This window comes from Oryctolagus cuniculus, chromosome 7, assembly GCF_051225735.1.
Source record: "Oryctolagus cuniculus isolate XC-2025 breed Fujian yellow rabbit chromosome 7, ASM5122573v1, whole genome shotgun sequence".
Lineage (NCBI taxonomy): Eukaryota > Metazoa > Chordata > Mammalia > Lagomorpha > Leporidae > Oryctolagus > Oryctolagus cuniculus.
In genome coordinates this window covers 70910407-70924264 of record NC_142873.1, presented here as the reverse complement: position 1 = coordinate 70924264, position 13858 = coordinate 70910407, and the positions used below count along the sequence as shown (strand labels likewise).

Here is a 13858-nt window from a genome sequence, read left to right as displayed (position 1 = left end):
ATCTGTAAATATTTTTTTTAAGTTTTATTTATTTATTTGAAAGTCAAGAGTTACGCAGAGAGAGAGGTCTTCCATCCAATGGTTCACTGCCCAATTGGCCGCAGCAATTGGAGCTGCGCCGATCAGGAGCCAGGAACCTCCTCTGGGTCTCCCATGTGTGTGCAAGTGCCCAAGGATCTGGGCCATCTTCCACTGCTTTCCCAGGCCATAGTTGAGAGCTGGATCAGAAGTGGAACAGTCGGGTCTCGAACCAGCACCCATATGGGATGCTGGCACTTCAGGCCAGGGCATTAACCTGCTGTACCACAGTGCCAGCCCCTTATGTGTAAATATTGATGATTGCATTTTTATGTCATGATTTACTTTTTTTATTTTTATTTTTATTTTTGACAGGCAGAGTGGACAGTGAGAGAGAGAGAGACAGAGAGAAAGGTCTTCCTTTGCCGTTGGTTCACCCTCCAATGGTCACTGCGGCTGGTGCGCTGCGGCCGGCGCCCCGCGCTGATCCGAAGCCAGGAGCCAGGTCCTTCTCCTGGTCTCCCATGCAGGTGCAGGGCCAAGGCGCTTGGGCCATCCTCCACTGCACTCCCTGGCCACAGCAGAGAGCTGGCCTGGAAGAGGGGCAACCGGGACACAATCTGGCGCCCTGACTGGGACTAGAACCTGGTGTGCCGGCGCCGCAAGGCGGAGGATTAGCCTAGTGAGCCGCGGCGCCGGCCTTATGTCATGATTTACTAAAATATTACATATCCAGCTCCAAAAGTAGCAGGGTGATCTTGCATTCTCCTCTACGCTGTAGTACTGAGAGTGTAAGTCCACTCTTGGCCCCTCAAGCTGGTAGGAGACCAGTGTCTTCACCCTCTCCAGCAGCATGGAGCCTTGTAACGCCCAGTTTATGCCTCTGTGTTTATTTTATTTCTCAGCTGTGTGCCTTTGTGGCTGCTATACTTCCTGTCTCCCGTTCTTCCACTCTAAGTGGTCCTTCCCTGGGTTCCCATACTAACATGGGCATGTTTCTCTAATTGTACAGAATATACTGTATTATAGATTTTACTTGTATTTATTTCTGATTTACCTTTGGCTCACTAAAGTCAAGACTGTATCACATTCATCTTTGTTACCCAGCACCCTGCATTGCCTGCAGCCACCACCTCCTGATTGATTGTGTCTGAGACCTGGCATCATATGTGATTCCTTTCTTTCTCCTTAGCCCACGTCCAGCGTGCTGGGCAGAAAGGATGCTTCCTGTCACTGTGTGTCTCCAGGATACATCCTGGGTCGAAGCATTTCTCATAATCTCTATGACCTGGAACTCAATCTGGTTTCTCTGTGTCCATTCTTCCCTCCTTACAGCTCATTTTCTATTTGGCAGAGTAACTTTTGTAAAATATAAATTTAACCACATCTGTTTAATGTTTCAAACTCTCTTTCTTTCTTTTGCAACCGGAATAAAATGTAGGCTCTTAACTTGACCATGTTTTCCTCCCGACTCCACATTGTTGAGTACTTTCCAATCTAAGGCCTTGCTAGGAGTGCTTGCTCCTTTCCCCCAGATCTGCCTATAACTGCTGCTTCCTTATTCAGGAGATGTCCACCAAAAAGGCCTTCTTTGGCCATCCTGGTTCAAGTGCTATCTTCATCACACAGACTGATTTTAATTTCCTCATTGCACTGTCACTTTGGAATTATCCTACTTGTTAAATAATGGTGCTCATACCTGTCTTCCTTCTGCTAGAAAGTAGTCTGCGTGCCAACTGGTATTTTGACTTTCTCAGCCTAGAATAAGAGGTGGGCTCACAGGGACTTGGCAGATATTTGTTGACTGACCAAAGCTGATTCCAGTGTTAACTGTTAATCTCCATGCCCGTCTTTATTGTATTATCTAAACTTGGAGATTAGTTCTGTCATCTTCAAAATAAGAGTTAAAGGAAGCCAATTTTTTTTTTCTGTGTAACACAGTGTATATATTAAGTCTTGGTTGCATTACTGACTTGAGAATATTGTGATGTATTTAAAATCATGCATGCTATCTCCATAAAAACTTTTAACAACTTACTAGGTCCTGGAGATACAAAAGTAGATAAGAGATACGTCCCTGCCCTCGAGAAGAAAACGGATTGACCCAGGTAGAATGTCATAGGAGATGCATCAGATCCTTAGATCTTTGGGTCACAAGATAGAGCATGTGCTGGCCAGTGCAACCTGTTCCCTCCCACCGGGCTAGGGCTTGCAGGTCAGCATCCTTCTTTTCCGATTCCTGTGAAGTAGCAGGTATTCCATCACATGTGAATGTTTTTCAACAGTACTTCTTCCTCTTGTGTTGCATTTAGGTTAGCAATGATGAGAACGAATGTTTTCTCCTGTGTGAGTTCCTAGAGCCATCAAGGCAATCATAGCTTTTTGGATGAAGTGTTAACTTAGGAGTTCCCAAAGTTACTCAACTTGGCATGATAGTTCTTTATTCTTGCCAGCCAGTGTGATGCCACAGAGCTTTGGGAATACCCAGTTTTCTTTTTTTCATGGTTTATGGAAGCCACTTATCTGCTATATTCCACAAATAAAATTGAGAAACACTAGCATTCTAATCATTTCTAATCTTATAATATTGGCTACCAGTTCCCATCCTCAAGCCATGAGAAGCATGTTACTTACTATTTTCAAAGCAAGTAACACGCCTATGCAGGTTGCATTTGACTGGGGGCAATAAAAAGGGAAGAGAGCACTCTGGCAGTGAAGAATACTGGCTTTAGAGTGAAATGGGGGCCCAGTGTTTATGTTTGTCAAAGTTTTTCTTGGCTAACTGCTGGCCCTGGGCAGGTTTCCTTGTTGCTGTTGTTGATGAAGAATGTAATCCTATAAGGTAGCAAAGCATGTGGAGCTGAATCCTGTGCTCACGTGGTTTAAGTGAAAGTCTTAGAAAAAAAAAAAGCTGAGTGTTTTGAGTGTTTAAAAATCCTTAAAAGGATCTTTGTTTACTTTGTATTGGCACATTTGTGATGAAATCTGATTAAACTCTTAAATGATTTGAAGAATCTTTACAATTGAGAGTTCTAGAGTCAGCCAGTCATAAAATGATTTCCTGAATTATTTTCTTGTCCTCTTTTATGGAGTTAGTAGCCATCTTATGTTGTAACATTCATTAGGAAGCCAAAAGTCTTTATTCAAATCATTGCTAGGTTTCTACTACCCTGAAAGACAAGAAAACACAAGGAAACCCATCCATTGATAAAACTGTTTTTTTGTGTGTGTTTTTGTTTGTTTGTTTGTTTGTTTTTGACAGGCAGAGTGGACAGTGAGAGAGAGAGAGAGAAAGGTCTTCCTTTGCCGTTGGTTCACCCTCCAGTGGCTGCCGCGGCTGGCGTGCTGCGGCTGGCGCACCACGCTGATCCGATGGCAGGAGCCAGGTGCTTCTCCTGGTCTCCCATGGGGTGCAGGGCCCAAGCACTTGGACCATCCTCCACTGTACTCCCTGGCCACAGCAGAGAGCTGGCCTGGAAGAGGGGCAAGCAGGACAGAATCCGGCACCCCGACCGGGACTAGAACCCAGTGTGCCGGCGCCGCAAGGCGGAGAATTAGCCTAGTGAGCCGTGGCGCTGGCCTAAAACTGTTTTTTTTTTTTTTTTTTTTTTTTTTTTTTTTTTTTTTTTTTATTTTTATTTTTATTTTTTTTGACAGGCAGAGTGGACAGTGAGAGAGAGAGACAGAGAGAAAGGTCTTCCTTTTTGCCGTTGGTTCACCCTCCAATGGCCGCTGCGGCCGGCGCGATGCAGCCGGCGCACCGCGCTGATCCGATGGCAGGAGCCAGGAGCCAGGTGCTTTTCCTGGTCTCCCATGGGGTGCAGGGCCCAAGCACCTGGGCCATCCTCCACTGCACTCCCTGGCCACAGCAGAGGGCTGGCCTGGAAGAGGGGCAACCGGGACAGAATCCGGCGCCCCGACCGGGACTAGAACCCGGTGTGCCGGCGCCGCTAGGCGGAGGATTAGCCTAGTGAGCCGCGGCGCCGGCCTCTAAAACTGTTTTTTAAATGCTTACTATGTGTCAAGTACAATGCTAAGCACTTATGTAAATAAATATCATTTAATTCACATGGAAAAGTTTTAAAAAGGGTGCTATTCTCTTTTTGAGAGAAACAAAGCTGAGGCTCAGAGGGAAGTGACTTGCCCAGGGTCACACAATTTAGAGCCAAGATTGTGATCCAGGCTGATTTCACAAAGTCTCTGCTCTTTGTTGTTTGTTGTGGTTTTTTTTTTTTTTTTTTTTTTTTTGACAGGCAGAGTGGACAGTGAGAGAGAGAGAGACAGAGAGAAAGGTCCTCCCTTTGCCGTTGGTTCACCCTCCAATGGCCGCTGCGGCCGGCGCACCGCACCGATCCGATGCCAGGAGCCAGGTACCTATCCTGGTCTCCCATGGGGTGCAGGGCCCAAGCACTTGGGCCATCCTCCACTGCACTCCCTGGCCACAGCAGAGAGCTGGCCTGGAAGAGGGGCAACCGGGACAGAATCCGGCTCCCCGACTGGGACTAGAACCTGGTGTGCCGGCACCGCAAGGCAGAGGATTAGCCTAGTGAGCCGCGGCACCGGCCTGCTCTTAGTTGTTAGTTGCTTCCAGATCATACTTGTTTAACTGATTAACTGTTCATAAAGCCATTATGGTTTCCACAGTAAATTAATTTAGGTCAAGAATATGTGGCTAATCATTGTACTATGTCAGTTTTAATTTATATTGGGGAATAAGCATTGTGGAGTAGTGTTTTTTTTTGTTTTGTTTTAGAAAGCTTTTATTTAATGAATACAAATTTCGTAGGCATAGCTTTAGGAATATAGCAGTTCTTTCTCCAATACCCGTCCTCTCTCACCTACTCCCATCCCATCTCCTACTCCTTCTCCCATCCCATTCTTCATTAAGATTCATTTTTAATTATCTGTATATACAGAGATCAACTCTGTGCTAAGTAAAGATTTCAAAAGTTTGCACCCACACAGACACACGAAGTATAAAGTACTGTTTGAAGACTAGTTTTAGGCCGGCGCTGCGGCTCACTAGGCTAATCCTCCGCCTTGCGGTGCCGGCACACCAGTTTTTAGTCCCAGTTGGGGCGCCAGATTCTGTCCCGGTTGCCCCTCCTCCAGGCCAGCTCTCTGCTGTGGCCAGGGAGTGCAGTGGAGGATGGCCCAGGTGCTTGGGCCCTGCACCCCATGGGAGACCAAGTACCTGGCTCCTGCCATCGGATCAGCGCAGTGCGCCGGCCGCAGCGCGCCAGCCGCGGCGTCCATTGGAGGGTGAACCAACGGCAAAGGAAGACCTTTCTCTCTGTCTCTCTCTCTCTCTCTCTCACACTGTCCACTCTGCCTGTCAAAAAAAAAAAAAAAAAAAAAGTAGTTTTACCATTAATTCTCATAGTCCAACACATAAAGGACAGAGGTCCTACATGGAGAGCAAGTGCACAGTGACTCCTGTTGTTGATTTAACAGTTGACACTCTTATTTATGATATCAGTGATCACCCAAGGCTCTTGTCATGAGCTGAAAGGCTATGGAAGCCCCTTTTTTTTTTTCTTTTTTTTTTTTTTTAAGAAATATTTTTTTTGAAAGACAGTTATAGAGAGAAGTAGAGCCAGAGAGAGGCGTCTTCCGTTCTGCTGTTACACTCCCCAAATGACCTCAACGGCCAGAGCTGAGCTAATCTGAAGCCAGGAGCTTCTTTGCGGCCTTCCACGTGGGTGCAGGGGTCCAAGGACTTGGGCCATCTTCCACTGCTTTCCCAAGCCACAGCAGAAAGCCAGATCAGAACTGGAGCAGCCAGGACTTGAACTGGCATCCAAATAGGATGCAGGCTGGGGCTTTAACCCACTGCGCCACAGCGCCAGCCCCTGGAAACCTTTTGAGTCCACAAACTCCGCCAGTATTTAGACAGGGCCATAAGCAAGGTGGAAGTTCTCTCCTACCTTCAGAGAAAGTTACCTCCTTCTTTGGCCCCTTCTTTCCACCAGGATCTCACTCACAGAGATCCTTCATGTAGGTCATTTTTGTCATGGTGTTTTGGCTTTCCATGCCTGAAATGCTCTCATGGGCTTTTCAGCTAGATCTTTATGCCTTAACAGCTGATTCTAAGGTCAGAGTGCTATTTAGGGTATTTGTCATTCTATGAGTCTGCTGTATGGCCTGCTACCCATGTTGGATCATTCTCTTGTGGAGTAGTTTTGACTTATAAAAAGTATTTAAAACTGTGACATCACAGTAATTACCAAAGTCATTACTTAATATCTTCCTTTTGACTCTGTTTTCAACTATTTTTTTTTTAAACTAGCCTTCTAAAACTCAGGCAACAGTTCATTCTTACTTATTTCAGAGGAAGGGAGAGGAGAGAGAGACAGAGATTGAGATCTTGATCTTCTAGGCTCACCTCACTAGAAGCCCACTACAGCTGGGTCTGGGACAGGCTGAAGCCAGGAACTCAATCCAGGTCTCTCATGTGGATGTGACAGCAGGGACTCAAGAACTTGAACCATCATCTGCTGTCTCCCAGGATGCACATTATTGGGAAACTAGATCCGAAGTGGAGCTGGCACTCCAAGCCAGGGAATCTGATAGGGAATGTGCAAGTCCCAAATGGTATTAATCTCCTGTGCAAAACGCCGCTCCATGGACTTCTTCTCTAAGTGTCCTCAATAAAAATGTACTGAATAGAAGGTTCACCTTTTAGTGTTCTCACTCTTTGAATCTGGGTCTGTCTGCTTAAAGACCCTGGAACACTGAAGTCAATTGTTGACAAATTATAGAAAAGTAATAGTGGTTTTCATATTATAAAGTGAAACAAATCACTAAATATTTTTTCTTTTTAAAAACTTTATTCTGAGAAATCATTTTGGTTTTTCTGTTTTTCAGACCATAGTCTTGAGTCTGCTTATGAGGTCAATTGGAAATAAGAACACCATTTTATTGGGTCTGGGATTTCAGATATTACAGCTGGCATGGTATGGTTTCGGTTCAGAACCTTGGTAGGTATAAGTATTTCCATGGTATTTTCTTAATTTTGTTAATTAATTTTTTTGTTTTTCATCTAAGATATGCACTGTCTCTTACCTTGCTTTTTAAATGCATATAAGACGGTACTTCAAAAAGTTCATGAAAATGTATAAAAAGATATTCATGGAGTTCAAAATTTTTGCACAAAACTGTCTTGATTCCAGGGAACTTTTTGAAGTTCCCTCATAAAGCAGTCTTCCCTGTGTAGTCATACATTCTATAATGACTTGAGGGTAGAAAGGTATCCGTTTTTAGCAAAATGACCTGTTGAATTTTGAATGAAATTATTGACCGAATCTCCAAGAGGCATTTACTCTAGATCAGTTTGTCACTAGGAAAAAGTATGCAGTCCCATAGCAACAAGGCTCTGAAAGTTTAGTGTTATTTACCTTTTTGTTGTTCTGATTAGAAAAGTAAAAAAATACCACCAGTGATCATTTCTGATTGGAAGCCAGAAGTGAAAAGAGTACATTTGTTTTGCTCTGGCTTCTTGCTCTGAGCTTTTCTTGCAGTCTGGTTTCCTGTAGGGACTGCTGGCACTGCTGTCAGGTAGTGCCATCACTACTGGTGGCGATGCTCTAGGCTGCCACAGACAACATTGTGCTCAGGTACTTAGGCCTCTGCTCCATGTTTTGCATGGATTTTCCAACAGCAGACCACCTCATCTCCATCTGGAATGGATTTGAGTGAACTCAAGAGTGTGTTTTGGTGGGTGATTAGTTTCCCAGTCTTTTACAAAGATTTCCTTCAAATATCAAGCCAGGAGGATCCAAGTTACTTATTCTTTACAACTTGAACATTAGCTCAGTCAGCGATAGTTTCACACTGACTCACAGTCCATGGGAACTTTGCTGGCTTCTCATGTTTGGAAACATTCAGTGTTTATTACACAGTATCTTCCAACAGAACCTCTAAGCTTCATGCCTTGCCTACTGTACAGTTTGGAACTTGATATCCCAATTTTACATGAAAGCCTCACTCCATTCTTAGGAATTAGTGGTTGTGTTTCTGTTTTCTAGAAGAGTAAACAGTTAGCCTGACGTTACTTGCCCAGAATCGTCTAGTGAGGAAGGAATAGAGCCAGTACAGTTCTCCTTTTCTCTGTGCCACAGCCATTTCACAGTAAGAGTCACTTGATTTTAAGTGTGTGGTTTGTGACAGGTACAGTGGAGACGGACTTAGTACTTTGGCTTTGCTGCTTTGATTTCAGGATGATGTGGGCTGCCGGGGCAGTGGCGGCCATGTCCAGCATCACCTTTCCAGCTGTCAGTGCGCTCGTTTCACGAACTGCTGATGCTGATCAACAGGGTGAGTTGATCAGAACCAATTATAATTTTTTAAAAGCAAAGAATATTCCAATTCTGTGTTCTCTCATAAGTACTAAAACATAAGTGTATCTGTAAGGTAGAAAACTTCTAAATTGCTTTCAGTGGTAGACAGGAAAAGCAAAATCTAGGATTATTATGTTCAGGTTAATGTACATTCCCCTTATCTCCCTTTGATTATGTGGCCTTAACTGTATTTTTCTGGAAAGGTTGGTGATAAAGATTCACTAAACATTTGTTTGCTCAGTTGTGTTAAGACACCTTGGGGGACACTCCTTTAATTAAAAGGGGATAGCCCTTCAATTAAAACCTTAGGCTTCAGTTATCTGAAGACATAGAATGTAGCAAACATGGCTTTACTGTCTTGGGCTTCTGGAGTAGGAACATTTACTACGTGGAATACTAACAGATTAGGAGTAATTCTTTGAAAAGGATGTTTTGTCTAGTAATAAAACAGGATGTTGCAAGAGAGGCAATGGGCACTTGGTTGGTAAATGAGGGGGAAAGGCCTATGACCAAAGCAGCTTGTATTTTAAACTGGAGAAGACCAGAGAGAAACAAAAATCAAACAAACTCTATAAAGAAGTGTATCTTTGACTAAAAGGGATCTTCAGTAGCTGCTTATGCATTATGCTTGTGAACTGACTTTTTACCCAGAGGTATTTTGCAGACCGTGTTCTAGGGAGATAAAATGCCAGTGCCCACTTGTTTCTATGTTAGACCTACATAGGGATATATCTGTGCACATGTTTGCTTAAGAAAGTTTACCACACTTCCCAGAGCTGATGGCTTCTAAGAAGTTTTTAATGCCATTGTAGTATAAATTGCTAGTATCTGTTAAGTGCCTTAATTTTAGGGTAATTCCATATTGGTCCTGTTTTTAGAGTCGTAAAAAAATAGCTGGTTTATTAAATACTTTCTTTAAACAACTTAGGTGTTGTTCAAGGAATGATAACAGGAATTCGAGGATTGTGCAATGGCCTGGGACCAGCCCTTTATGGATTCATTTTCTACATTTTCCATGTGGAACTTAAAGAACTGCCAATAACAGGAACAGACTTGGGAACAAACACAAGCCCCCAGCACCACTTTGAGCAGGTAAATTCTTCAGCCACATGATAAAGTTATATAGTTCATTTGACAAGATTCAAAGATGAAGTTTTTTGGTCACAGAAGCTTTTATGTGAGATAATTATTATTTTAGATTGAATAAAACAATAAAAACAGGCTACACATACCATCTTTCCTTGGAGAACAAAATAACATCTAGTTTGTCAGATGACAGATAATTGCGTATGTAACAGCCATATTATGTATTCCATTTAAGATGTTGTCCCACAGGTCCCTCTGTTAAGCCTGTCTATGCTATGACAAGTCAGTTATGTGTTTATTCACTTGCTTGCTACACTTCCTTCTTATTAACTGAAAGTTTGAAAGCCAAACAGTAGTTATTGTTTTAGCCAAAAAAATAGCCTATCAGTTTTCTGGTTTAGGCTTCCACACTAAAGTTATAACCAGTTAGAGTTTTGTTTTTTTTTTGTTTTGCCTTTTTTTTTTTTTTTTTTTTTCCAAAAGAATGCTTGTGGGCTTTGCAGAAGTAAAGCTGGCAGTGCAAGTTTTTGCTAAGAATGAGTGTAACTGGGATAAAACAAAGGTCTCTGTCTTCTCATGTTAATGGCACTTAATCTCCGTGTTCTCACTTTTGGTCACTTGAAAATGTAATTACCGTCTTGAAACAGAAAAATGGTAATTGATTTTACTACTCTAGTTGATATTGCAGGCTACTTGATTTTACATTTGAGATCTTCCTAGGAACATTTTTCTGTTGGAAAAAAACTGTGTAAAGACTCAGAAGACGTCTGTGTTCAGATTTATGCTGAAAGTGATACAGTATTTTGCATAGGCTGTTTTGCCACTTGTTACTTCCAGAAATTTATATTGAGAGTGTACGTGTCCCTTTTCTCCGAAAACAGAGAATGCTTTTTATAACATGGCTTTAATGAAGAAAGAGAGGAGTCACTGGCTTACAAGTCATAGTAATCTGTTATCACCAAAAGATGATAATTTCTTGTCAACAAGTATTTATGCAGAAATCCTAATTATATTTTTCTTCCTCAGAATTCCATCATCCCTGGCCCCCCTTTCCTTTTCGGAGCCTGTTCGGTGCTGCTGGCTCTGCTTGTTGCCTTGTTTATTCCAGAACATACCAATTTAAGCTTAAGGTCCAGCAGTTGGAGAAAGCACTGTGGCAGTCACAGCCATCCTCATAGTACGCAAGCACCAGGAGAGGCCAAAGAACCTTTACTCCAGGACACAAACGTGTGATGCCCAAAATCAGGAAGATTTTTCTATCAGCACCCAGGTCTTAGTTTTCACTTGTAGTTCTGGATGTACATTCCATTTCCATCCACAGTGTATTTTAAGATTGTCTTAAGAAATGTATCTGCATGAACTCCGTGGGAACTAAAGAAAGAATGGACAGTTTTCCAAAGATGTTACAATTTCTTTTGAAAAGAAACCTTTTGTTTATTAGCACCAATTTCTTGCCACTAAGCTGTTTGTTTTATTATACATTCTTTAATTAAAAACTATATATGTAACTTCTTAGATATTAGCATATGTCTTTGCTACCATTTCCTTAAGGTGTTGAGCTTTAACTATTTATGCTGACTCTCAGCAAGACAGAGTAGGTAGTACGGTTGTGAACCTGTTTGTTTTAACATTGTAAAATCTGGAGTCAGATTTTAATATTGTAAAATCTTGGGTCAAATAATTCAAAGCCTTAATGCAGATGCACTAAAATAAATGGTAAATGAATTGTTTGCATTTTAAAAACAACTCTTTAGGAAAATTGTACTAAATCTGAATCATGTTTCAAGCTTGTTTGCAGTAATTTTATTTTAAACATTATTCACTACTGTTTTTGAAGTGAGACGGTATCAGCCATTTAGAATTTAAATTGGGGGTGTTTAGAGCCTGTAGATCTAAATGCTGGCTCAAATTTGTTCCCCAGCTACTTCTTATACCACTATTCTTTTAATGTTTGCATAATCATAAAACCTCAACACTTGAATACATAATCTAAAATTATATAGTAAAGCTGGTAGCCTTGAAAATGTCAATGTGATATCTATATGTAGATAAATATATATAGTGGCCTTTCAGGACTGTCACAGTAACACTTTATTTACAGAGCTAATGTTTGTCCTAAATTTTCAGGACCCTAGAGGAGAGCTTTATACAATTACTGATGTGAATTTCTCTAAAGTGTATATTTTTGTGTCCAGTTATATTATTTAAAAAAAGTGTTACTTTGTAAAAATTGTACATAAAGTATTGTATAGTTTACACTGTTTTCATCTTGTGTGTGGTTATTGCTTAATGCTTTTTAAACTTGGAACATTCACTATGGTTAAATAAGGTCTTAAAAGAAATGTAAATACTGTTAATAAAATTAAATATTTTAATGATTTTTTTAAGTCTTGATCTGTGAGTCCCTCTAAGGGCCTGTTTTGGCTTTATTTGTTATCATAACTAGTTTTATGGTGAGAAAGCTTTGTCTTTCCCTTTTGAATCCATTTCTTTTCTTTCATTGTAAAAGGGAAAAGAAGATACAACTGGAAGTACTTTCTAAGAATAGGTTTTGTAGCTCAACCCTATTTTTATTTTTAATACACATCATACTCCCAAAATAATGTTCATACTTTATTAATAGAAATAACATTAAATGCAACATTTTGATTATTAACACATGTACAATTTTTACACTTCAAAATCATTTCAAAGTTGTAAGAGGTAGAGCAAAGAATTAGCACACTTGGAAGTCCATATATATATATATATACATTTAATACAAACAAAATGATGAGTTGATAGCAGAGTGACCTCTATCCATCCTGTTTTGGAAATTCAATTTTTCATGTGTGCACGTGGCAAGAGATTGTCTAATATATATATAAATATTTTTTAAACTACCTGTACACTGTACCCCATTAAAACCTTGTCAATGTATTTACAACAAAGCAGATCCCAGTATTGCCAAGATATTTTAAGAATAGTAAGCGTTTTCAAAGTGTTGTAACCAATTCTCATTAATACAGTAAACTGCTTATGATTAGTTACTGAAATTTCAGATTAGCTCTCCAATTTAAGACAGCTTGCAGATTGCCAACAGTTTCAAAATATAACTCAGGACAGTTAAAAAATTATCTTACTGTAGAACACAGTAACACTGCTATGCCATTGATATTTTGATGTCTTTTTCCTCACTTGTATAATAAAGTACTTGAAAATGATTTTTAAATTATCAGCTGACCATCAGCACTTTACAAACAAATTGATTTTTAGAAGACTCTTGAGAGAACACTATACTATACTGTAATAAGTGGTTGGCAACAAAACGGGCCCTATGATTATGGGTAAATTTTTTAAAGTGACATAATTTTTTCCAGGGAATAGTTCCTACTTAAAACTCAATTATAGGGAAAGTAAGAAATTTGTAACTTCTAACCTTATTTGTTTTGCCTACTTATTAAGTAAACATTAAAAATGAACCCAAGTTTGATAAAAACTGAATATCCATGATGTACTAAGTAGAAGTTTTGTATGATGCCACTTTTTAAACAAGTCCACTGATACAGATTAACTGCATAACTGATGAAGAAGTAGATGAGTAAACTTTTAAGAAGCACTGAAATAGTATAAACCTTAGCTCAAGTAACTAAACTTCTTAATCTGGTTATGTAAGTATGCCGTCAAAATTATATTTATAGTCATTTTAACAGACTCAGTGGCTAATTTATATCTTAATAGATTCATTCAATAGCTAATTTAAATGTTTCAAGGAAAATAGTTACTTGCTATGAAGGCTTAATTCATTTCACTAATTTAAGGTAATGAACTTTAGGACATTTCCCTTTTAATGTAAATGTCATCAATAATATATCAGATAACTGTTTGCCCTCATAGTTTTTAGGTGGGAAATTTAAAGCTTACTTTACCCATGAAAAAGATGAAATGAGCTATTAGCATTCTTTGGTTTCATACCACTTTGTTCTACACAGGTTTTCAATATGATTGAGATGTCCCTTGTAAGGATCAACTGTTTCCTTAGAACTGAATTTCTAAGGGTCAGTTTAATAGAATTCATCCTACTATTCTACAAACCCAAAAAAAAAAAAATCACTCCAAATAAGTATAATTTTGTTACTATAAACTGTCTGCTTTAAATGACGGCAGATTTAATAAAGAATCCAAACAACTTAATAGCTCAAGTGAAATCTGAAACTTGCTCATTCAGAATTTGTTAACCTATTTCCAACCACCTGAGCATCTAGAATATTAAGAGGTGAAGGATGATACTAGAGTTAACTGTTGGGTATCTGCCCAGGGAAATAGGCTGAAGACGTGGAAGGGAGGACTGCAGGTTTGGAAGATGTCTGTAATGCTCCCAGAGTGCCATCTTTCTGATGGTCTGCAAATAAGGACAAAAAATTCACACTCAGTTA

General features: G+C 40.2%; 2 protein-coding genes across 4 annotated transcripts in view; one reads left to right on the top strand and one right to left on the bottom strand.

The window, feature by feature from the left end:
- Window positions 1-11830, top strand: part of SLC71A1 (solute carrier family 71 member 1) — a 48155-nt gene extending 36325 nt beyond the window's left edge. For all 3 annotated transcript variants that reach the window (XM_089300297.1, XM_002715838.6, XM_089300298.1), the window contains 4 exons: window positions 6886-6998; window positions 8237-8334; window positions 9286-9449; window positions 10470-11830. In XM_089300297.1, the coding sequence (XP_089156423.1) occupies window positions 6886-6998; window positions 8237-8334; window positions 9286-9449; window positions 10470-10676 (582 nt within the window). In that variant the 3' untranslated portion in view covers window positions 10677-11830. The remainder of the gene's footprint in view (window positions 1-6885; window positions 6999-8236; window positions 8335-9285; window positions 9450-10469) is intronic.
- Window positions 11831-12043: 213 nt separating this feature from the next.
- The window catches only part of SASS6 (SAS-6 centriolar assembly protein), a 41829-nt gene continuing 40014 nt past the window's right edge, over window positions 12044-13858 (bottom strand). The window contains exon 17 of the mRNA XM_002715837.6: window positions 12044-13824. Within this exon, the coding sequence (XP_002715883.1) occupies window positions 13718-13824 (107 nt within the window). The 3' untranslated portion in view covers window positions 12044-13717. The remainder of the gene's footprint in view (window positions 13825-13858) is intronic.